The following is a 26,292-nucleotide window of genomic DNA, read 5'->3' as shown; positions in this document are numbered from 1 at the left end:
AGTGCTAAGAACTTGGGGTCATTCTGTGTCAAATCAACACTCAACACACTGATTTTACCTCACCAGCTCAGATTTTGTAAACATTTGGTATATGTAGAGTATATATGTAGTCTAAGAAAAATACAAAATATTTAAATATCTCATGCAGCTTCCAAAAATAATGTAAAGTTTTAAAAAATCTGTCAAAAACCACCAACATTTTCAAATCTGTGTCATTTTACTGTGTATTTTATGCCCTTTCCTATGATATACAACACAATAGGCTTTATGAGGAACTACTTTTTCTACATTCAAACAAACTTTTGAGCAGGATTATCTCAAAAACAAGAGATATGGTAAGAACTTACCTTTGTTATCTCTTTCTACGAAGTCCATAGGGTCCACAGGGTTGACCTTGGGGTATAGCTGGATCTGGATCCACGGGCACCACGCAGTTAAAGCTTTGCTGCTCCCAGGATGCACTTGGATCCGTCCTCCTCTATACCCCGCCCCCGACCACAGGCACCTCAGTTGGTAAGCAGCTAAGGCCGGAGGAGGAGACTAAACAGAGAGAAGGAAGACTGGAACACACAAGAAACCATACTCACAGAAATGGGAGACGGAAAACCGGTGACCAGCCACACAGCCCATTTGAAGACAGGTGCGTCAGGGCGGGCGCCCTGTGGACCCTATGGACTTCGTAGAAACAGAGATAACAAAGGTAAGTTCTTACCATATCTCGTTTTCTACTTCAGGGTCCATAGGGAGTCCACAGGGTTGACCTTGGGGATGTCCCAAAGCAGTTCAACTAAGGGCGGGGACGCTCCTGTGCTGAAAGGAGTACCCGGCGCCCAAAGGATGCATCCTGAGAGGCGAAGGTGTCAAACGCATAGAACCTCAAAAACGTCTGAATTGAAGACCAAGTAGCCGCCTTACACAGCTGAACAGCGGAGGCGCCATGTCTAGCAGCCCAAGAGGGACCCACAGAACGAGTGGAATGAGCCTTAACAGAGGCTGGCACAGGTAAACCCTCCTGTGCATAAGCCTCACAAATAACTGAACGAAGCCAACGGGCTAACGTTTGCTTGTTGGCAGGCCAACCCCTCTTGTGAAAACCGAAGAGGACAAACAAAGAATCCGACTTCGTAACCGAAGCTGTCCGGTCCACATAGATTCTAAGTGCCCGGACCACATCCAAGGAAGCCTCACCAGCAGAAAGATCAGGGGACTGAAAAGCTGGCACAACAAGTTCCTGATTAATGTGGAACTTTGAGAACACTTTGGGCAAAAACTCAGGACGCGTGCGGAGCACCGCCCTGTCCTGGTGAAAAATCAGAAAAGGAGGGCGACAGGAAAGCGCCCCCAATTATGACACCCTCCTGGCAGAAGCAATTGCCAGGAGAAAAATGGTCTTAAACGTCAGCCACTTGAGCTCCACCGACTCAAGCGGCTCAAAAGGAGGACCCTGCAAGACCCGCAGTACCACCGCCAAGTCCCAAGGAGCCACCGAAGGCACGAAGGGAGGCTGGATCCTGAGAACACCTTGGAAAAAGGTGTGAACATCTGGCAGTGTAGCAATCCGTCGCTGAAACCACACGGACAAAGCAGACACATGAACCTTCAGAGAGGCCAGGCGTAAGCCGAGGTCCAAACCCGATTGAAGAAACTCCAAGATTCTGGAAACCCGGAACACCTGCGGATCATAGTTTCTGGATTCACACCACTGAAAATAAGTGCGCCACACCCTGTGGTAAATCCGCGCGGAAGCAGGCTTGCGTGCCCTAAGCATGGTACCAATGACCGAACTGGAGAAACCCCTAGACCTCAAGACGGCTGTCTCAAGAGCCACGCCGTCAAAGACAGCCGACCCAGATCCGGGTAAAGGCAGGGCCCTTGAGACAACAGGTCCCGACGCTGAGGGAGAAGGTACGGAGCGTCGATGGAGAGGCACCTCAGATCGGAGTACCAAGGACGTCTGGGCCACGCCGGAGCCACCAGCACGAGCGTGCCGCCGTCCTGCTTGAATTTCCGCAGAACCCGAGGAAGCAGGGTTATTGGAGGAAACAGATACGCCAGGTGAAACGTCCATTTCACCGACAGAGCGTCTACCAGACAGGCGCCTGCGTCTCTTGTCCTTGACCCGTAAACGGGCAACTTGTGATTGTGACGGGAGGCCAACAAGTCCAGCTCCGGCAGCCCCCACCTGTCCACGAGTAGCTGAAACACCTCTGGGTGAAGCGACCATTCCCCGGGATGTACGTCGTAACGGCTGAGGAAGTCCGCCTCCCAATTGAGGACTCCGGGAATGAAGACTGCCGTGATCGCTGCAACGTGACACTCCGCCCAAGCAAGAATGCGAGACACCTCCGACATTGCTGCCCGACTGCGAGTTCCCCCTTGGTGGTTGATGTACGCCACCGTGGTGGCGTTGTCGGACTGCACCTGAACCGCCCTTCCGTGAAGAGCGGGGCCGGACGACTGCAGGGCCCTGTACACAGCCCGCAGTTCCAGGATGTTGATGGGGAGAAGTGCTTCTTCCGCGGACCAACGACCCTGAAGCGATAATGAGCCGGTCACTGCCCCCCAACCCCGAAGACTGGCATCCGTCGTGAGCAGGACCCAGTCCGGGATCCAAAAGGGGCGCCCCTCGACCAGATGCGCCGTCTGAAGCCACCAAGCCAAAGACTGCCGAACCTCCGCGGACAACACCAGCATCTGAGAGTGGATCCGGTGAGGTAACACGTTCCATTCCGATAGAATCAGCCCCTGCAGGGGCCGGGAATGGAACTGGGCAAATTCCACCATGTCGAATGTCGACACCATGGACCCCAGAACTCTCATAGCCGAATGGACCGACAGGCGGCAACTGCTCAGGCAACTGTGTATCCGCAGCTGCAGGGAGGAGACCTTCTCCGGAGTCAGGAAAATCCGCTGCTGACGAGAATCCAGCAGGGCTCCCAAATGAACCATCCGCTGTGATGGAATCAGGGAGGACTTCTTCCAATTTATCAACCACCCGTGTGCTTGCACCCGTGTGCTTGAAGACAAGCAATGGTCAGGTGGAGATGTCGAAGAAGCACCTCCGGGGAGCTCGCCAGCAGCAGAAGATCGTCCAGGTACGGCAACAGACGTAGACCCTGACCCCGAAGGTGGGCAGTTATAACTGCCATCACCTTGGTGAACACCCTCGGAGCCGTGGAAAGGCAACGCCCGAAATTGGTAGTGATGGTTCAGGATAGCAAACCTCAGATACCGCTGATGTGCCGGTGCTATGGGCACATGGAGATAGGCGTCCTGGATATCCAGGGACACCATGTAATCCCCAGGTTCCATCGCCAGAATGATGGAACGTAACGTTTCCATCCTGAACTTGGGAACTCTGAGGTATCTGTTCAGAGACTTCAAATTCAGGATAGGGCGATGAGAACCATTGGGTTTCTGTACCAGAAACAGAGTAGAAAAGTACCCCGTCCCGCGCTGAGACTGCGGAACGGGAACAATGACCCCTGCTTGTAGCAAGGATTCTATAGCTACCTGAATCTGACCAGCTTTGGTCTTGTCCAGAGAAGGACTCGTACAGAAAAACTGGTGGGGCGGCCTGAACCGAAAAGACAGGGCGTACCCCTGAGAGACTACTTCTCGAACCCAGGCATCCGTGGTGGTATTGTGCCAACACTGGGCGAATTGGAGAAGTCGGCCTCCCACTCTGGGGTCCCCCAGAGAGAGGCCCGTCCCATCAGGCAGCAGGCTTATCCTCCTGCTTGGAAGAAGGGCGCCCCAAGCACTCCATGCTTGCTTCTTGGGCTTGGGTGCGGCCTTGGTCGCCGAATGTCTCGGGAAGGACCGAAAGGCAGAGCTCCTCACTTTAGCCGGCGCAGAGGCCGAAGGGAGGAAAGCCGACTTGGACTTAGCCAAAGTATCCACTATTTTGTCCAAATCCGGACCAAATAGTAAATCACCATTAAAAGGCAAGGCCTCCAGACCCTTTTTTGAATCTGCATCAGCCCTCCAGGACCTCAGCCACAGGGAGCGCGAGCAGACACCGCTGCAGCCGACACCCTAGAAGTGAGCAGGCTGGCATCCAAAGACGCTTCCCCAATATAGGAAGCTGCATCCCGCATCTGTCCCACTAACGCTCTCTGGATATCCTGAGCCTCATCAGGAAAGGTATCCTCCAAGGCATTGGCCCATGCCTCAATGGCTTTAGCCACCCAGGAGATAGCCATGGACGGGCGAGCCACCGCCCCGGAAAGAGAATAAATGGACTTTAAACAAGTCTCCACCTTCCTGTCCGTGGGATCCTTCAAAGAGGAGATAGACGGCAATGGCAGCGTCGCGCTCTTGATCAAGCGGGTAACGTGGGAATCCACCGCCGGCGGAGTCTCCCATTTCCTGCAATGAGCTTCAGGAAAAGGATAGTTCGCCGCCAACCTCTTCTGTGGATGGAACCTCTTACTGGGTAATTGCCAGGCCGCCGCCATATGATCCGATAATTGATCAGACAGGGGGAACACAGTTGAAGTCACCTTGGCCTTTTTAAAATTAGGAAACTTCGACCTAGGAGCCGGCGCATCATCCTCAACATGTAGGATAGCCCGCACCGCCCTAACTAAGGCTGGAACATTAATGGAGGACTTAGCTTCCACCTCCTGCCCCATGGCATCAGAGTCAGAGTCCTCATGGATTTCTCCATCATCTGAGAACCCTTCCGAGTCCGACAACTGCGCAGCTAGTGAACTCACAACCGGACGTTTAGACGCCCTTGGTGGCACATCACCTTGCAACATGGACTGAAACGCCGAGGATGAAGCCGCCAGACTCTGTACGGAGCTGGAGAGAACATCCACCCAAGGCGGAGGAGCCGTCGGAGCAAAACTCTGCAAAGGCACTACAGACTGACGCGTCACTGGGGAAGACTGCACATACACAGGCAGTCCCGAGTAAGGACCCACAGTCTGGGCCCCGGGGGGAGACCGCAATATTTGTGGAACACCCGGGGAATGGGAGATGGTGGGCTGAGGCAACGCCCTAGAAGGGACCGCTGATGGGACCGATAACCGGTCCGCAATAGACGCCAGCACCTGTGAAAACATCGCCCAAGGAGGGTCCTGTGATACAGGGGGGTTGGAGGGGCCCGGTACCAGCTGGCACCGCCCGCACAGACCATCCTGAGATAAGTCCTCCCCATCAACTCCAGCAGCACAGCGTCTGCAGGAAAATAGCACAGGAGCCACAGAGCGCTCAGTCTCCTCATCAGACATGATACCGTAAATCCACAAGAAATACGTATCACCAGAGGAATTACGGTTTTAACACCCGCGCACTCACCAGTATGCGACACAACAGCCCAGATATGGTACTGTGTAGCACACAACAGTATGTGACTGACCCCACAAATACGTGATTTATATAAGTGAGGGTCTCAGAAAAACGCCCTTCCCCCACACACCTGCCGGGCCGTAGGAGAAAGAAAGGGATAGTTATAAGCTGACAGCAAGGAGAATAAGTCACAGACAGGCAGCACTAGCAATAGTCACATACAATGCAGAAAAGTTAGTACTCACTGCACCTTCCGCTACAATCAACCGCCCAGATTCAGTGTCTGGGAGGGCTATAGCGCTGTGTACACTGTCCTTTAGCAGGGGAGAGGTACACAGGGGGACCGGTCCACTTGATACCGCCTGGGAGTCTGCGATGCCTGCCAGTAAAGATGGCCGCCGGAGACCTCAGAGGAGGAGTGGCCGTAAGATAAGAGCAGCTCAGCGACGCCAGACTGCTTGTTGAAAGGCGTGCTGAGCTGAGGGGAGGAGCCGCTAGACAGGGAAGGCTGCCTCCCCTGGCTAGCAATTAACCCCCGGGTTGCCGGTCCCGCTACCAGCCTGTTACCCTGGTGGTCTAGCGGACACGCGGGGTATTCCTCAATAGAGGGGGAGCCCACCGCCGCCGCTAGCGCCTCCGGTCTCCAGAGACCGGAGGCTTCTGACTGCATAGAAAGTATCCGTGGGCCGCCGCACGCGGCGCCCCGCGGCTTACCTGATCCCCGTCGCGTCCGGCAGCAGTCAAGGGAGTCCCCAGAGCCCGGCTAGTACAGGCTCTGGGGTCCCGCCGCGATCCCCAGAGCTGTACTGGCGTCGCGGCGCCAGCGGGGAGGAGCAGCAGCGTGGACGTCCTAAAGGACAGTCTGATGCTGCCGTTCTAAAAGTGTAAAAAAGGTAGAAAAAAATAAAAAATTTCTCTTTTAAAATAAAGCTTAGGGGCTGCTCCTGCAGCCCCACTGCGACAGGGTGACCCGACTCCGGCCGGGCACCAACTAAAGACTGAGGTGCCTGTGGTCGGGGTATAGAGGAGGACGGACCCAAGTGCATCCTGGGAGCAGCAAAGCTTTAACTGCGTGGTGCCCGTGGATCCAGATCCAGCTATACCCCAAGGTCAACCCTGTGGACCCCCTATGGACCCTGAAGTAGAAACGTGCGTTGACAAAAAAAAGTTCAAAAAATTTCTGGCTATAGTCTATACCAGTGCTGGCTAACCTTGACACTCCAGCTGTTGTGGAACTATATATCCCAGCATGCCCTGCCACAGTTTTAGCATGCCCTAATAGCAAAACTGTAGCAGTGCATGCTGGGTTATGTAGTTCCATAACAGCTGGAGTGTCAAGGTTAGCCAACACTGGTCTATACTAAAGGTGAATGTTTTTCAAAATTGTAACGTAAAATTTTTAACAAAAAGTGTGTTGATTTGACACGGAATGGCTCCTTGATGGAGTCTATTTAAATGCGGTCTACAGCAATAGGAAAGACTGTATTGGAAGAATGCGGCCTCCAAGAGGTTCACAAATAAGACACAAAAACTTGGCTATTCAGGGAGGCTGCCTCTTAGGACCACCATACACTCCCGTGACTTTTTGAAATACTGACACTGTGCATAACCAATGAAAAAATCTATGCAGTCCTTGCACATACTGAGGACCTGTTCGTCGCTATACCAGTGACCTGACTGGGCTGCTGCTACTGGAATCACTGCAGCATTGGAGACTGTATCCTAAAGACCTGTCCGTGACCAGGCTGCTGCAAACACCACCACAGCGCTATGGACTGCACCCTGAGGCGGCAGCCTCTTATCCGCACACCTAAGTATGATATATCAGGATTCACTTATACAGATTGCACCTCTAGCCTAGCCCCTTGAGGCTATTTTCTATTGAATACCGGCAAGTAGTTATTTTGTAATATAATAATATATATAATATAGTGGAGTACATGATGTATAGCAAAAAATGTCACATTGTATGCCATAAACCCTGTATTATACTATAATGTAGAACTTTTAGGTTTCATGGTGTATTCGGGTTTAGCTGTGCTACAACGCAGTATACTACAATGTAATATCCATGTTCTTTTTTAGTATACCTTATGCAAATAATGTATATATTATTCAAAGAAAGATAACTGTAAAGTAGAATACATGCTGTGACAAGATGGTTTCTGTTTGTTTTCTATGTCTCCTTTCTGGAATGCTGACAATTACATTTCTTGCAGTGAGTTCTGTTTTTTCAAATAATTTATTTTCTGAGAAAATATTGCAGCGGCACTTCTATGTTAGAGTACTTCTATGTTAGAGTACTTCTATGTTAGAGTACTTCTATATAAGAAACTTGGAGAGTACTAGTTTGTCCATAGATGTCTCCATGATGCTCTAGTCATCTCTTTACCAAGAGTGGTAAGCTGCAATACAAATCCCAGTAATGGGGCTCCTTGGCTTGTGTGATCCATGTCTGATCTGACACTGGCCTTTCCTGCTCGTGGAAGCCATCATTATCAATAGATGTTTTATACATGATTTTATTCCTAGTCTGTCATTTTAATTTACTCTGTGAAACAAATTAAGAAAGTGTATATAATACCACTGATACCACTGATATCCAAACCCAAGTCATAGGCAAATCCTGGCTGCAACGCATTATGGAGCAGGTTCTCCCAGCTTGTAAGGACGTAATCCCCAGCCTCCACACAGGGAAGTGAGAACAAGCAGGAATCATTGGAAGTGGTTTTACAACACACAAATGGTTATATCAGACGCATAAAAGGGCAAAACATTTGGATCACTTGCGTAATAGCATTTACACAGTTTAGCTTGTGTGGAAATGTCATTCAAGGGTCAACTATATACCAGCAATAGTATAGTTAAGCTATGCAAATGCATTCTCCACTTTTAGGACATCATGTGCCTGTTTTTGCACCAGATTGTACAGGTATGTGTGTATGACAGAGTGACAAGATGGTGGCTACAGCTCCCCGAGCAGAACAATTTATTGAATTAAATTGTATCCTGCAAGTGACCGCTTCCTCCTCTCCATTTGAATTTCCTTATATATGGAAGCACACAACAGTACACCACAATGCTACAAAGGGTAATGCTAAGCTTCTGCACAGTATTACTTTCCAGATGTGTAACTCCTGTGTGTAGTAACAGGTACACACAAGTACACTTCCACAAGCATTGAGCTCAGAGCAGCCAGTTTGCTTTCCTCCCTGTAAGCAAATAACTGTAGCTTTCCTTTCTTACCTTTGTTTCCCCAGCAATTGGGGCCACATTGCAGACTTTCTTTGACCGCAGTGTGTTAATTACAGAACTCTTGCCCACATTTGGATAGCCAATAAATCCAACACTGATTTGCTTTTTGTCAGTATGCAGCTGTTACATTAAAAGGAAAAAACAAAACAAAAGCCTGATTAATGAAAAGATCTTCCTGCAAAGAGCGGAGACACTAATAAGAAACAGGCCTAATTACATTTAATGGAGGCATCAAAGCTTATGGTTGACACGGTGCTTATTATATCACATTATTTGACTAAATAGCATAAACAAGCTTATTTAACATGGCAGTGGAAAAGCAAAGTGTATACATGTGGATCTTTGCTTAGCAAAGAGCACAACTTAGCAATAGGTTATTTTCTTAGTTTGCTTGCACATTTGTTCTGTCAGTGCACCTTTCCAATTCTCTCCAATATCAGCTACAGATGTCAGATGTGTCCTCATACACTTAGCTTCAAAATTCATCATGCGGCGTGAGACGCCTGGTGCTAGCCAGCCGCTCCAAGGGGTGTAGCGTCTTTTTCACACTAAAATGCGTCTTAATCGCAATCCGATGCGACAGACCGCTTTACGAGACTGCACTGATTCATTTGATATGCGAAACTTGTATATCTGTGTGTAACAGAGTCTGAATCTGTTTACAAAGCACAACGGAACTTGGCGTGGAAAAAGGCGGTGCATTGTAGCACTTCATATTAGAGATGAGCTGTTCAGTTTTACTCGGTTTATGTTTGGACCTCAAAATTGGCATTTGATTGGCTATCCAGCTCTCACGTGTTTTGGATAGCTAATAATATAAATCTAGACTTACGATCAAAGGCTTCACCGGGTCTGGTAAAACCCAGCGCGCACTCCGTATCCTGCCTCTCATCCGAAAGGGGCGTGGCCTAACAGAAATGGGGCGTGGCATCGCGGGAACTCCCTCCGGGGGCGTGCCCAGCATCCAGTGATACTGGACTACCCCCCTGGAGACTAGTTTCTGCACTGTCGGCTCCTCGCCTGTGACAGGAACAGAGTGCTGCAGGGGAATGAGGTGGCTCTTGTCACTAAGGTGGAGCCGGCATTTTGGTGTCACCTCCTCTGATGGTGAAACCTGGTGCGGCCTGCACCCCCATAGCAACGCCACGGCTTGCGATAATTTGGTGAAAATAACAAAGTAAAAACCAAGCCGCTCATCTCTACTTGGTATACAAATTCAGCCCCGTTTGCACACAGATATACAAGCGTCACATATCAAATTAATCAGTGCAGTCTAGTTGAGCAGTTTGTCACATCTGATTGCAACCAAGACACATTTTCATTTGAACAAGACACAAAAGAAATGCTAGACTCGAGTTGCACAGGACCTGGCGTGTCGAGAAGGGCTAGCTTGGCATGACTGCAGCAATAGTGTACGAGGACACATCTATAAATTCCTTTTTAACCACTACTAGACAAAACTGGATAATGAGCTCTGGTACCTTTCCTGCCCAGTTACCTGTGGAAGAGTTTTTATAAAAGCTCTATCATGTGTTATGTATTAGTAGGTTCATTTGAGATGTTCTGCTCTTAAATTACAATCTTGTTATATTACAGTATGTAAAGGAATCTTAAGAGCCCTAAATTACCTTGCCAAACTGCCTAAGAAGTTGAATGAAAGCTCCTTTACCAAACGGATTAGTGAGGCTTGAGTGAAAGGCCAATGTTGGATACTCTGAAGACAAGCAGGCAACCCAGCGTTTCTGAAAAACAACAGATTATGTTCAGTTTTCTTTTTTGTCCCGAACCTCCACATGAACAGCGATTGAGACAAACAGAAGAAAAGGATAAGATTTTATCTGGCGCACTAGTAGGGTCACAGAATACTAATAATAATGATTCTTCTGAATTGATATAAAATATAACTTTTATTTTATTCTTTAAAAATATTTCAGCTGAGTCCAGAAATAAGGGCGAAATAATTTAAAATAAAGAATTTAAAGTAGTGTGTATATAGATATAGAAAATAAAGTGATTTAAAATACCACCTGGTATTTTAAATCACTTTATTTTCTATATCTATATACACACTACTTTAAATTCTTTATTTTAAATTATTTCACCCTTATTTCTGGACTCAGCTGAAACATTTTTAAAGAATAATATAAAAAAGTTATATTTTATATCAATTCAGAGGAATCATTATTATTAGTATACTGTGACCGTACTAGTGCGCCAGATAAAATCTTATCCTTTTCTTCTGTTTGTCTCAATCGATATTCATTATAAGATTAATAGGTAGCACCTTCACATGTATGTAAGGACCATTCTAAAGCAAGATAGGTGAAGTTTGTGGGTCCGAAAGAATTAATAAGTACATTCCCTGATATTAGGATATATATATTATATATATATATATACACACACACACACACACACACACACACACATTGGTGCGGGATTACTTTGCCTGTTTTCTCCACATGAACACGTTACAGACCGCCATAGACCTCTGGGTCACTACCCCCAGACTTTATTAAATTCAGATGGAAAACATCAATTTAAATGTAATTTAAAGTTTGAGAAAACTCATCTAAGATAAAATGCTTTAGTTTAGTATATATTTGCTTCTAAAAGACACAATTTCGACTAATTTTGTATATTTATACACATACATACAGCCGGTAAAATAAGTATTGACCACATCAACATTTTTCTCAGTAAATATAATTTGTACTGGGGCTATTGTACCGAAATTTTCACCAAATGTCAGCAACAACCCATGCAATCCACACATGAAAACAAATCAAACCATAGGTGTCCATAAATTAAGGTATGTGTAATAATGTGAAATGACACAGGGAAAAAGTATTGAACACATGAAGAAAACTCTTGATGTGTTCAATACTTATTCTAATGCAAGATTTTCATGTTTTTTCTGATAGCACTTCTACAAAATAAGCCAGAGACTGAACTAATAAAACTGCGACTTGGTGTGCTATAAAAACAAAATATGGGAATTTTGTACTTACCTTTAAATCTTTTTCTCTGAATCCATCTGCTGGACACTGCTCACCATGGGTTACTATAAGGGGCCAAAAGGACTTAATACTAAACTATCACTTTAAGACAGAAGGTCCTCCTCTCTGCAACCTCTGATCGTCAGTGCAACTTTAAAAGAAGCCCAAAGCCAAGGGTCAACAACAGAATGTAAATACCAAAAACGGTCAGAAAAAAACAAACAAGAATGAGCATATGGGTGGGACCACTGTGTTCCCCAGATGGATTCAGAGAGCAGGATTAATGGCAAGCACAAAAATCCTATTATTTCATTCATCTAACCTGGGGGACACTGCCCACCATGGTACGTTCAAAAGCCACCCCAAGGGGAGGGTACGCTTAGACAATCAGAACACAGAAACCATCCTGCCAAGGCTAGCATCCATGGATGCAAACACCAGAAACTCAATGAAAGGTGGTCAAAGTGTGGACAGAGTACCAGTCTACCAAACAGTACAGCTGCTCCCAAGAATTAACCACTGCTTGCATAAAGGGAGCCTTATAGAAGTGAAAATCAACCCATGTGAGAGCAGCAGGGATCCCGCACACCAAGGAACACATGGACGCCAGACACCGAAGGACTACCCACATCATGCATAGACAAAGTATGAATGAAGGAACATCCACAAACTACGCACTACCACCAACAGTCACAGACAAACCTGGACTGCTGAAAACCCCAGCAAATACAAAAGGTGCTCAACACCACCATACAAGTAATATGGTCGAGAGTCAGTGACTCAACAGGAGCAACAAACCAAACCATCAGCACCCACACAATGTCTAGGCAAACAGTGCAGCCCTTGACTGAAAAAGCTCCAAATGGAGGTAACCAATTCAAGATGCTAGAATCCTTCATGGGTTCAGCACCCTGCAACTGTTTGCTAATACAATGGCAAAGCAAACAGTAGCCTAAACAAGCCTAAACTACCACCTCAAGGATGACGAGCCAAAAAGAAATGGGCCACAAGCAAACCACTGCCAAGACTAATCTAAAGACACAGGGAATAGAACCTGAATACGCTCCCTGAGAATAAGACATCAGGGAGTCCTAAAAACTGCATGCACACCTAGTTAACTAGTTAAAGAAATTCAACCTATTATGACTTGGATCCAAACTTTGTACAGCATAAGCTGAGCCATCAATGCTCCAATTGGACAACAGTCAGAGTATGGACTCCCCCTCCAAAAGGAAGAAAAAAAACCCCAAATCATAGTAAAGAGGCCACCTGGTCCAAAGTGCCATCTAGTCACCGATGTTGGAGGCAAATGTTAGAGTAGCCGTGACTCCCACTTCAGATATATACACTTGGATCAGGTCAAGACAACCTAGAGTGTGTCAGGGACAATGATGGACTAACACAAATGGGCCTAGCAGACCGCATCATGGGTCCCAGAACAAGTCCAACCAGTCTAGATAACCAACTCCAGAAATCCAAGGAGATGCTGCCCTAGTCTGAACAAATAGCAGCCCAGACTGAACTAGGAGAAAAGGAAGCTAGAAGGTCAGCTACCATACCAGTAGTTGACAAACACCAGAAAACCAACTACTGTAAGCAGAGTGAAGCCTAAAGGACGTGCCATAGAAAAACAAGGTCTCAAAGGGGAAAACGTATGCAGAGCAGCTGCAGGATGGACGGCTCCAACACGGTCCAACCGTGATCGAACCTGACTCTCTGTTCAGCAGCCCTGCCGAAAGGACACCTGAAAGTTTCGATAGAAAAGATATTCCAGGACCATCATGTCAAAACCCATGGAAACACTCCACATTGAGCAGAAGAGCAAGAAAACAGGTTAGAGTCCCCAAAGAAGCATATAGCAAAAACACCTACACAGTCATTAGATTCCTGAAACAAACACGAGGGACTGACATGCAGCAGCTGCCAAATCGGATCCACTACACAGGAGGTAGACCACAACTGCAAATGTGTCTTGGCACTAGAACTGCCACTGAGGACTCAAGACCACCGCAGGACTAGGTCAGGTACAGAACCCTGACCTAGCCCCCCCACACCCCCCCTCCCCCAACAAAAGGATGAAAACTTCCAAGCCAAGGTTCAGAAATGGCAACCTAGGTATGTCTGCCTAGGCCTGGGGAAAAGAGCCAAGATACCATAACCCAGGAATTATCACCAGAGGAAAAGCCCAAGCTACTGCACAAAATGCAGTGGACATGGCTCAAATCAGTTCACAGTAAGATAGGCCAGTATGAAAACGAGGCATTGTGAGTACAAGGAAACTCCAACTTCAGCGTTTGTCTCAGCTCCAGAAACTGGGTAGGTGCTGTAAAGCCTTTCAACTCAGGGACACTTAGAAGAGCCGAAGGCGCAAACACCACTGAAAATTAAAGTCCAGCCCTGGGCAAGAGTACAAGAGTACCTCTCCTGCCCTGAGACAGAGAGAGTGGGAGGAGTAGAAAAAAAAAAAAAAAAAAAAAAAAAGAGGGCCATACCTCAGGGCACCTGAACCCAGGGGTCCTGTTACTCCAGGGACCTCCGTGTAGAACACCCATGGTCACACCCAAGTAGGCCCAAAGGAAAGGAAGGACTCACTATGCTGCTACGCCCATTTGTGGGTTCAAAACCTCAGCTCTTAAAGTAAAGGAAAGAATGTCACAAATAAAAATACCCCCAATAGAACAGAGACTGTCCAAACAGCATGGCTTCTAAAAGTTATCCCTGAAAATGGTTTTACTTGGGCTCTGCAGTGGCAGAATTGTTAGGAGAACCTACTGTTCCCCTACCATAGGACAGGCAATGTTGTTAAAGACAATGCTAGGGAAGCGTGGCGGAAAATTACCCTGATCACTTTGATAAGTTCCCCATTGCTGCAACTGGCAGAGTAGGCCCCTCAACGAGTTTGTTGAGATAACATTGGTCATGGGCTCATCTGTGACCATCAGGTTCCCCGCAGTTAGTGGATAATTCACGCCTACATAAAAGGTAAATTCACAATTCAAGAGAGCACATGACCTCATAAAAGGCTATATTCACCTGATAAAAACCACAAAGTAATGGACAGAACTCTGACCAAAACCAATGGTTACCCCCTCGCTGAGGCTAAACTCAGACTCTTTACACCCTCTGCACGCGAGAGAACCCAAATCGGAAGAAAGGAACAGTGATCCCTTCACTATATACAGTTGTTACACAAAGTACTGCCTCATTGATAATGCAAAAAAACCACACCAGCCTAGACAGATTATAAACTCTCTTGAGACCCCAGCCTTAGTGTATAGAACAATGGTGCCGTTTCTACAGCTGGTGAGCCAGTTGAATATTCATGGGGTAACATATATATCTAATCATTTGTTAAGACCCTCTATAGAATTCAAGTGGTACATAGTGATCCATAAACGACATAGCTCCAGTTAGCCTACCTGGATCCCATCTCCCAATGTCAAAAACATCTACCTTTACTTATTAGGACACTAGACAATGTACGCAGCAGGATTTGAACCTGGGACCTTGTACTCAGTGAGCCCAGGCTGCAGGCTGTCACAGCAGTGGAGCATAGCCAAGGGGGAAAGGAGTCACACTCAGCAGTCTAGAACTAGAGTTACGAGAGGTTACACTTACACAGAATACCACAAGTACACGGACATAGGTACTATAATTAAGTGTGCCTGGCCATTTCCATGCCTCTATATAGGGATAAGAACACAAACAAACAGTCTGTGTATATTATACATACATATATTCAGAAATCTATAAACTCAGATGGAGAATAGCGCACACATGTAAATTAGAAAGACAAATACAAACACCTGCAGACTGGAAGGATTGACCATGCTGATACCTCACAGTGAGAACAGGCACAAGCTGTGTTACATAGACAGACAGCCTATACTGGCTAATTCCCAGACAAGAAAATGTAGGAGGAGAAGCAGCAGTGACACCAGACCCAGAGGTTCCAGGGGGCCCACAGATAAATCTAAAGTAGGGTACACACTAGACGATATGTCATCCGATCCATATTGTCCACATCGGGCAGTGTGTACCTGCTATGTCGCTGACGATGCGCGTTCCCACATGTCATCAGCGACATCGCCTGTCGGACAAGCATGGAGGGAGGCAGGGGCTGGAGCCACACTGTAGGGGCTGGAGAGAGAAGGGGCAGGAGATTATCCAGAACAGGCAAGATTAGAGGGAAAAGGCTCAGAGCAGTAATCTTCATTCTTAAGAAAACATTACAGATACAAATGTTACGAAATTAGTAAATACAGTTTAATATAAAACAATTTTATCAGGAAGTTCACATTTTGCCCTGCACCAAAACTTCTGTTATGTATTATTCGGTTGAACCTCTGCTACATGACAATGACATTGGTTTTATTCCCACGCAAACATGCATCTTCCAGACCGTGAGATCTCCTACATGAATAGTGACTACGGACTGAAGTCACAATCTGCAACAGGGAAGAACAATTTCCTTAGAGGTTCCCTGTTGCAGAGAAACCACATAGTAAGGTAGACTTTCAAGTGACTGGCCTGTACCTGCAAGAGACATGGGATGGGGGCCCCCAAAAATGTGGGTGTATCGAGCCCCGTGATTTCTATTGCCGACCCTGGTCTGCATGCTCAAGGCATCTGTAGAGTGCAGACAGCCTCTACATTAAAGTAACAATGTACTGTGCTACATATAGCTAAGGCAGACTCAAGTGACTGGCCTCTACCTGCAAGGGACTTGGGATGGGAGCCCCAAAAACGTAGGTGTAACAGGCCCCATGATTTCTGTTGCCAGCACTGGTCTGCATGCTCAAAGAGTCTCTAAACAAGAAGTAACAAGCCAGTGTGACCTGATCTCTGGGAGTTACCACAGGGTTTGGTTGGGATCCAGGAGTCAAGTAATGTGAAGGAGGAAGCACTTACATGCAGCAGGGAAAAGCTCTGCAAGTGAAAATACTGTTACTTATGGTGCGTACACACTGGGCGATAAAGTGGACGACTGAACGATAACAATATCATTATCGTTCAGTCGTCCACTTTATCGTCCATTTTTAACCCCAAAAAGATGAACAATGACGACGACGCGCGTTCCCGCGGGTCGTTCGTCATCATCGTTCATCGGGCTGACATGCAGGCCAACCTGACGATCTCGTCAGGTTGCTGCATGTCAGGGAATGGGGGAGAGAGCCCGGCGCTGAACGATATCATTAATGATATCGTTCAGCAGCTGTGCTCAATGTCATGAACGACTTTGAGCACAGCCTGCCGGGGACAACACTACACGATATCGCTCAGGGAGCATATCGTGTAGTGTGTACCCACCATTAGAGTACTCTGCAAAACCACAGACAGGTGCTAGTATGCAGAGTACATTGTGCAACAATAACAGACCAGTACTGTTATGGAGAGCAGTACAGCAGGCAAACCAGAATAATTTGTAGTACTAACAAGATATACTTCGCTTCCCAGCAAGGAAGCCCAGCTCCCATGCACTCTTAAAGAACATTAAAGATCAGGTGATGCAGTGGGGAGGAGCTGCTGTCTAAAGGTGGGTACACAACATAAACATATCTGCAGATGATGGTTGTTCATACACTCTGAACCACCCATCATCACTGCCATCTAGCCAGAGGTCCTGCTGGCCGGGGGTCGCTAAGCGCCCACCTCCCTGGCAGCCTACGAAGCAAGTGTATGGGCAGTCGTCTGACCACCCATACACAGCATGATAAGCAGATATCTGCCATCGGCTGTGCTGCACAGCCAACGTGATATGTCTGAACGGCGTCCTTCAGAGACATATCATTTCTACTCACTGGCCGACGTGCACACAATATATCGCCCGTTCAATTGAACGACATATGTCGGCCAGTGTGTACCTATAGCGCATATTTACGAGATACAGGCAGTTGAGGACCTGTTTTTTTTTTTTTCAAACAGAGCGGGTCCTTGAGGACGCGCTGTGTGTTCTGTGTCCACAGCAGCCAATCACCGGCAGTAGCAACTCCCACAGCCAATCACTGCCAGCAGTGATTGGTTTGGGAGACGCTGCCGGCAGTGATTGGTTGCTGCGGACATACCACTCACAGCCGGCAGCGTGTCATCCATCACTGACCAAAAACCACCTCGGAGCACCTCCTTCCTTCCCTGCCCACCAGCGTACTCAGTCCTTCCCGACATCGGCGGATCCCCCTTGTTTGGCTGCAGCAGCGCTGCCTGCGCTCTGTCCCAGCTCACTACATGCAGGAGGCCATCTGGAGGAAGGAGGTAACCGTTCCAACTGCTCTCTTAACCCCTTCCCTAACCCCAGTGTTGCCGCAGCTGTATCCTGACCCTCTCCTAACCCCTAGTACTGCCCCAGCTACTACTATGACCCCCCTCCCTACCCCCAGCACTGCCCCCAGTATTGCCTGCCCTTCACTCCCTTCTTGCCCCACAGTACTGCCATTTACCTTAGCCCCCTTCCTATCCCCAGGACTGCTTGCCCCTAGCCTCTTCCTTGCCCCCAGTACTGCCCCAGCTGCTACATACCCCTACCCCCTCCCTACCACCAGCACTGCCTGTCCCTAACCTCCTCCTTGCCCCAAGTACTGCCCCAGCTGCTAATCACCTTTGCCCCCTCCCTACCCCCAGTACTGCATGCCCCTAACCCCCTCCTTGCCCCCCAGTAATGCACCAGCTGCTATATTCCCTTGCCACCCCTCCCTACTCCCAGCGCTGTCACAACTGCTGTTTCACTTACCTCTCCCTACCTATAGCACTGCCTGTCCTTACTCGCCTCTCCCCACAGCTCTAACCAAACTTCTCCCTGCCTATACCCCCAACTCTACCCCAACTGCTGCTTGCCCCCAGCACTGTACCAACTGCTGCCTACCCTCAACTCCCATAATGTGTGATGGGACCCTGACACTATGGAGTAAGAACCCAATTTTTAAAAGTGAGGGGTCCCTAGGACTCACATTTTTTTCTGCTCAGCGCGATCACGGCTATCTACTGTATCGTTTGATTATATAAGTTGTATCGTTGCTTCTGTACACACTACAACGATCATTGGAAACATAGAACGTTAAAAATGGCCTAATCGAACAGACATATCGTCTGGACACACTAAACAAGTCTCATACGATATCATCTTATTGGCCGTGCAGCACAGCCAACCAGAAGATTTCGTATGAGACACACAGAAGCGTGCAATTGTGCGTACACACTATATGATGTAGACCTGGACGATATCGGGACGATTTGCTGTATTGGAACAACAAATCATCCAGATATCATTCAGGTGTGTACCCGGCCTTAAAGTGATAGTTTGCATTAAAAGCCACTGCTTTCGTTCTGTTCCAGCAACCCATGGGGAGCAGTTTGGATGAATGAGAAATATACAAGAGAAATCTGTTCTGACAAAAATATGTAGGGGCAGATTCAATTACCCTTGGGTGATGCGGTCTCTTTTATCCCAGGTAAAGTACACAGATCTAATCAATGGACTCGCAAGCAGTTAACACATTTCTACTCGTACCCTGGTGCCAGAGTGTTTTTCCTAAGTCTCTAATTGAAAAGTTATGGACACTTAACAGGAGAAATGGCTGTGTGACAACCCAAGGGTAATTGAATATTCCATAGTGTTAGTGGTGTGGGCAGGGCAGAGGAGGTATGCATGTTTAATAGAAGTATTTTATTAGAACATAGCTCAACTGCTCTTCCAGGAACAATATAGGGAGTAAAAATTTTAGCATGCATCATGCTTAGTAAATGATATTCCCTTAGAGGTGGGCCAGGGTACATTACACAGACTCTACCAAGCACAATAAATGGCAGACATGTCACACGAAAGCTGAGGTTTTACAGATAGAATTACATGTGCCAGACTATTGTTATTTGCCATGAAAGTACAGGCTTCTATGTCAATGTCTCTGAATGAAATACAAAAAGGATGGATATAATTTAATTCATAAAAAGGAAAAAAAAACAAATCTTACCACTAACCTCCCTATGATCAAACCATGCTGTTGAAGTAGAAGAGAGAGATGGCATACAGGAACCACATAATGTAAAGCATAGCTGCACGTGAAGGCCTTACCGTCGCCCAAGTAGGAACAAGGTCACACTTATTCAGGACAAACAGTAAATGCTTCCAAGGTTTCTCCTTTTTGAGGTATTTCTCTATGTGAGGTGAGCGGGTTCCCATGGGATCTCTAGCATCCAGCACTTGTATTACAACATCGGAGGAATCAATCACCTGCAAGGCAACATACAAAGGGCTGACTTATGATATAAAAAACAAAACAAAAAAAAACAAAACAGGAATTTGGTACTTACCGATAAATCCCTTTCTCCGATTCCTTAGGGGACACTGGAGGCTAAAGACAGTGGGGTATAGACGGTGCTAAGTGGGAGCTGGCATTTGAAATTTCAAGAAGTGCGACTAGCTCCTCTATACCCCCCTAGGAGCTAGAAAACTGTACCCGAGGGGAGCTGAGAAAAAACAAACGGAAGAGGAGGAGATGAAGCAAGTACATAGAACATAGAAAAGGTTGAAAAAAACACTAAAACAACCTGAGACATCAAACAGTTTTGTAATAGTCATAATATAAAATTACCCCAAGCCTGGCAGCGCAGGGTGGGTGTCCAGTGTCCCCTATGGAATCGGAGAAAGGGATTTATCGATATGTACCAAAATCCTGTTTTCTCCTTCATCCACTAGGGTAGAGGTTCTCAAACTCGGTCCTCAGGACCCCACAGTTCACGTTTTCCAGGTCACCCAGCAGGTACACAGGTATTCATTACTCACCGACACGTTTTAAAGGATATACAGGTGGAGATAATTATATCACTATAGATTCTGTGAGGAGACCTGGAAAACATGCACTGTTTGGGGTCCTGAGGACAGAGTTTGAAAACCTGTGCACTAGGGGACACTGGAGGCTAAAGACAGTGGGAACATCCCAGAGCTTCCATTACAGATGGGAAAGCGCTGAGAACCCTGCAAAACAGACAGGCCAAACCGCGCTGCAGAGGCCCAAAAGATGTCAAATCTATTAAAAAAAAAGAAAAAAAAAGAAGGTATGCCGGCCAGACCAAGTAGCGACTCGGCAAAAGAAACTCCATGGAAACTCCGCGAGCAGCTGCCCACGAACAACAGACTGAGCAAGAGGAATGCTCAGTTAGAAAAAGGCGGAGGCTCCCAATAGAATATCATATTCACTTGTCTGAAGGTCAGACAACTCCAGCAGGCCAGCAACTGTTTGGAAGCTGGCTAGCCAGGACGAACAGCATCATACAAAACAAATAGAGTGTTTTACTTATGGCTGCAGTCCGGTCCACAGATATACGAAGAGCCCTAACATCATCTAAAGTCTAGAATGAAGGTGAATCTTGTGGAAGAACCGGTACCACAATCAGTTGTTGATGTGGAAAGCCGAAAACTACCTTTGGAAGAAAGTACATTGTTGTACAGAGTTACGCTCTATCCTTGTGAAAAACCAAGTCTGGAAAACGACAGGATAGAGCTCCTAGTTTTCCGACACCCTCCTGGCTGAGGTCAGTGTGAGAAGAAGTGTTACCTTCCACAAAAAGGCATTTTAACTCCACGGACTCCAGAGGTTAGAACAGAGGAGACTGTAAGAAGGAAAATATGAGATCCAAATCCCAGGGAGCCGTAGGAGGAACAAAGGGTGGTTGAAACAGAATCACACCCTGTAGAAAAGTCCGTACATTCAAGCTTCTTCTGGAAGAAAACCGTAAGAGCTGAAATCTGAACTTTCAGAGAACCCAACCATGTTGAGAAACTTGCTTGCAGAAAAAGCAGAAATCTGGCTAGATTGAATTCTGTAGGTGGAACCCCTCTACGTCCACACCATGAAACACAAATCTTCCAAAAACGGTGGTAATGTTTAGATGCAACTTCATTTTGAGCACTAAGCATAGTAGGGATCACCCTGAATGGGATCCCTTTACGTCCTAAGATGGCCCTTTCAACAGCCAGGCTGTCAAACGTAGCCGCTAGACCAGTCTGGAGCTACCAATAGAACCTTCGCAGTCTCCCTTTTGACGTTGTAGAATCCGAGGGAGAAGATAAAACGGAGGGAACAGGTGGCAAAAATTGGAACTGCCACGGCGTTGAAAGTAGGTACACTGCCACAGCCTCTGGGTCTCTCGTCCGAGAGCAGTAGAGAGGCAGTTGATTTTGTCTGGATGCCATGAGGTCGATCTGTGGAAGACCCCACCATCAGGCCAGCTGTTGTAAAACCTACGGATGTAGCCCCTGGATGAATCCTGCCGGCTGAGGTAGTCTGCCTACCAATTTTCTACTCCTGGAATGAAGATTTCTGAGATTGCCCTTGTGAACTTTGCCGCCCAGGCTAGAATCTGGCTTACTTCTTTCATAACCGCCCGACTTCTGGTGCCGCAGTTCATGTACGCCATTATCGTGGCAATGTCCGACTGGACCCTGACTGCTTGGCCCCTCAACAGGTGATCTGTTATCTGAATAGCGTAGAACTCCACCCACAATTCCAATATGTTTATCGGCAGACTCGCTTCCTGTGATGTCCAGCGGCCTTGAAAGTGATCCTTAATTACAGCCCCCCCCATCCTCTCAGACTCACTTCTGTGGTGAGAAGAGTCCAGTCCCACACTCTGAATCTCTTCCTTCCAGTAGGTGTACTGAGTTCAATCACCAGAGAAAAGATAATCAGAGTTCTGGAAGTTAACCTTACCCGTCGATGAAGGAAAATATGGGATTCTGGGCCTGATTCAGAGCCGGACGCTCTGACAAGAGCACTCGCTCTGAATCAGGGCCGTCCTAGTTAAATTTGGAGCGGCCTTTTGGATGCTCGCATAGCTGTGGGTTATACCCACAGCTTATACGAGCGTCCATTATGATGGTAGCGATGGTCAAGAGCATCGCGACCATCGGGCTTGCGACGAGACCCTGCGGTAGAGTCTCGCTGCCGCAAGCCCTGGAGTGATTTTGGCTCTATCAGAGCCAAAATCACTCCCACTGACATCACTAGTGATGTCAGTGGGGCCGGCCCCAGACGGTAGGCGTTCCCATGGGAACGCCTACCGTCTGAAGCCGGCCCCACTGACATCACTAGTGATGTCAGTGGGAGTGATTTTGGCTCTGATAGAGCCAAAATCACTCCAGGGCTTGTGGCAGGGAGACCCTACCGCAGGGTCTACGTCGCAAGTCCGATGGTCGCTATGGTCAAGACCATCACGACCATCTTTTTGGCCGCTCGCATATGCTGTGGGTGGTCACCCACAGCTATACGAGCGGCCAGGAGGCCGCTCCATTTTCATGGAGGAGGGCCCTGATTCAGAGCGAGTGCTCTGGTCAGAGCGTTCAGCTCTGAATCAGGCCCATGGTCCCAGGAAACGGTAAAGTCAACAACTGCGAAATAGATGGACCTACTGTAGTGGAGTAAGATTTACTGCTATATGTATGAAACAGATAATAACCGCCGAGACATCAAATTTGTTCATCCGGATGTTCCCGACATCAGAAAATAATCCAGTTTTACTTAAACTGGCAATGCAAAAGCTTGTCTTATTTCTTTAAAAAGAAATATGGTGGAGCAGGACTAGTGTCCTCCTCCTGTAACTGCAATACCTGGCGTATTGCAGAAAATAAAGCCTCTATCGCATCTGACCCTGGCTTCTAGAGTCCCTGAGCTGAAAGCCCCTCTATTTTTCAGAGAAGCTTTCAGCTCAGCAGAGAGAAGCCACTGTGCTCTACACGCCGATATCACCTCCTGGAGGCGTACAAGGCAAACATAATTGGACGCCAAGGTAAGACGCCACTTCTCCTGTATGTTATATTAATGGAATAAGCTCCTTAACTGCAGTCAGCCCATTGTCCAAAGATCAGTTGCTTTGTTAGTTTAACCTGCAACATCCACGACGGCAAATCTGCCATCTCTGAAAATTATTGTTCTTGCTTAAGCCTACAGAACCTGGTATTCCCAAGGTGTATTCAGGGTGGTGTGGCCGTAGGCTATATTACACGGAGAACACACAAACTCCACACAGCCAGAGCTGCAGTGGTTACCGAACCCCCAGCGCTGCGACGCAGCAATGTCAACCACCACACCATTCGTGCTACTCAATAGGGAGTTAGATGACTATTCTGCACAATATTTGCAGGTAAATAATCGTAGAGATGCCTAAGAGCCTCATGATACATACAGACCCCCCACACAGAACAAAGTGTAGTGAAAAAGGTCAAAATAAGAAAATGGGATATAGAGAGGCAGGAGAGAGCCACACTTGCCCTAATAGTGCTCCTAGCAGTGCCAGAAAACGTTAGGCATAGAAGGAAGTATTCGCAGATACTTAAATGCTCTCCTGAGTTGCCTAAACCCTGCTGTGTACTTACAGTCCAGGATAAGGCTTCTATGCAGAAGCGATTTATTCATGCAGCAAACAGGTCCCTCTGTGTAATGACCACCAGCACTTCCAGAGAAGCGCTGGGGCAGCTGGGAGGGAGAAGCAGGACTCCGGAGCCAAGCTTCTCCCCCTGCTATGGCGCTCAATTTTAGTTATAAGCGCGCTATTGTAAATATGTGTGCTTCAACCTGTGGAGCCACACTGATCTTTATACTGTCTGCCGTCTTGCTGCTCCGCTAGTCGAAGCAGCCTGATGATAATCATACCAACTTTTAAGATAATAACCTGGCTACCCCGCTACTCGGGGAGCCAAGGTAAACTCACAGTGCTGCCGTCAGCGGTATGACTGATGGGGGGGGCCTTATGCGCACTGCAAGCAGCGGCATGTGGAACCCCCTATTTGTAGACAGTGGTCTAAGCAGTTGGGGACCCCAGGCGAAGTGCGTGCACTTGCGAGCGGGTCCCCCCGGCAGCAGACAAGCAGTGCAGCTACTGCCTGTCTGTCCTCAATGTACCTTCTTATTTCAGCGCAGCAGCGCTCTTTCAATTAAAAACCTCTGAGGAGAAGTGTGTATACACATGCAGGTCCACTCGGGCACAAACTAAGACTGGGGCTTGTAGGGGGGTATAGAGGGGGTGGAGCTAGTCACACTTTATTACAATTTAAAGTGCCAGCTCCCACTTAGCACAGTCTATACCCCACTGTCTTTAGCCTCCAGTGTCCCCTAGCGGATGAAGGAGAAAATTGTATTTTATCAATGACAAAATTACATGGCCACCTCATTAGGTGCAAGTGCCCGATAATACAAATATCTAGTCAATCGTGAGCGCAAATCAATACATGCAGACATGGTCAAGAGGTTCAGTTGTTGTGCAGATCAAACACCTGAATAAAGAAAGGTGTGTGATCTAAGAGACTGACCCTGGACTTAATTTTGGTTCCAGATATGAGCAGCTTCTGAGATAATTAAACCATCCTATCTTGGTATTTCATGAGCAACAGTTTCTAGAGCTACCAGAGAATGGTGCAGAAAAGCATCAGTAACTCAAATAATCATACATTACAAAAGCGCTATGCAGAAGGGCATCCGTACTTGCCTTATATAGTTCACCCCATATTCTCTTTGATTGGCCTTTCTTATAAATTTCTTCACAAACTTCTTCTCTAAATAGAAACAAAGTCACAAATGAGGCTAAAACAAAGAACCAAAATAATTCACTATTAAAAAAAAAAGTTTAACATGATCTATTGAAGATTTTTAAAATATTAAACAAAAAAATTGAAAGAACTGTACAAAAGCACTCAACAACCAGCCTCAATCCTTTATATGGTAATTAACAATGACATCATATATACTAAAGCAAAAAGCTCCTTTTATATATGGTTTACAGAAATAAAGAATGTGTAAGTATTAGGGACCCACCTAATGGGGTCACCTTGACACGGTGGATGGGTACACATTTTTGGCCAAACATGTGCCAAGAACCTCATCTATACTCCATTTTAATTGTACAGTTTGTCACAATTGATTGACTATAAGTATTCTTAGTGGTTAGAGAGTGCACCTGAATTTTTTCCTGCATGGAACTACAAATAGTACCTTTCTTTCTGCCCCATCTTTTCCAGGAATACATAAAATGTAGGCAAATTAATTACATTACACACATTCCTGTAAGTAGCGTTAGTGGGGTTTTTATTATTACTGGGAAGTAGATGCACATTTGGTTTTTTTTAACAATGTATGCTAAATTATGAAAATATATATATTTACCTTTGGGGAGGGGGGCAGCTGCAAACAATCATAATTAATTCTCTTTAAGCCAATTTATTTCTATGTTCTGTAGATTTATTTATTGTGAAAAAACTATTTGGTTAATGTGGTCATATTCTAAGATCATCTAAATTAACTTTTACTGTCCGGTTATGAGCTCCACAATCATTAGAAGTCATTGTTAAACAGATAACATACTAGCACTTTTACAGTGATGTCGCAAAGGAGGGAGATTTGAGATCTGAATGGTTTAGTTTTAAGCATCATTTATAAACTTAGGTTGAGATTCCATTTTGGTATTTGTCAGGGAGGAACCAAAGGCTTCCTAAGCATATCAGGTATTGGAATAGATCTTAGGTACTCTAGTACTTTGGGCAACATTTAATAACCCACGGTTTGTCAAAGTCAGCTTGATCACCAGCTTTGACAGATGGATTTAAAATGGCAATAGAAGTGTGTGTCAAACCAGCCTATTTAGCATTTATTACAGTTGCTACTTTACATCCATTAGCAGCTTTGGCAAATAGCCGATTAGTATATCTAGCCACTTCTGTGTTTAAATTGTTCTAAAAAACAAAAATAGTCATGTTCAA

The 26,292-nt window shown here is 46.6% G+C and overlaps 1 protein-coding gene across 1 annotated transcript in view; it reads right to left on the bottom strand.

The window, feature by feature from the left end:
* Positions 1–26,292, bottom strand: part of GNL2 (G protein nucleolar 2) — a 63,122-nt gene that overhangs the window by 19,808 nt on the left and 17,022 nt on the right. Inside the window, exons 6-9 of the mRNA XM_088462237.1 lie at positions 25,026–25,092; positions 19,618–19,776; positions 10,182–10,295; positions 8,545–8,673 (exon numbers count right to left, since the gene is read on the bottom strand). Coding sequence (XP_088318363.1) covers positions 8,545–8,673; positions 10,182–10,295; positions 19,618–19,776; positions 25,026–25,092 — 469 coding nt within the window. The remainder of the gene's footprint in view (positions 1–8,544; positions 8,674–10,181; positions 10,296–19,617; positions 19,777–25,025; positions 25,093–26,292) is intronic.

Source organism: Taudactylus pleione, unplaced genomic scaffold, assembly GCF_031769625.1.
Source record: "Taudactylus pleione unplaced genomic scaffold, aTauple2 ptg000007l, whole genome shotgun sequence".
Classification (NCBI taxonomy): domain Eukaryota; kingdom Metazoa; phylum Chordata; class Amphibia; order Anura; family Myobatrachidae; genus Taudactylus; species Taudactylus pleione.
The sequence above is the reverse complement of the archived record's forward strand: the minus strand, read 5'-3'. Positions and strand labels throughout refer to the sequence as shown.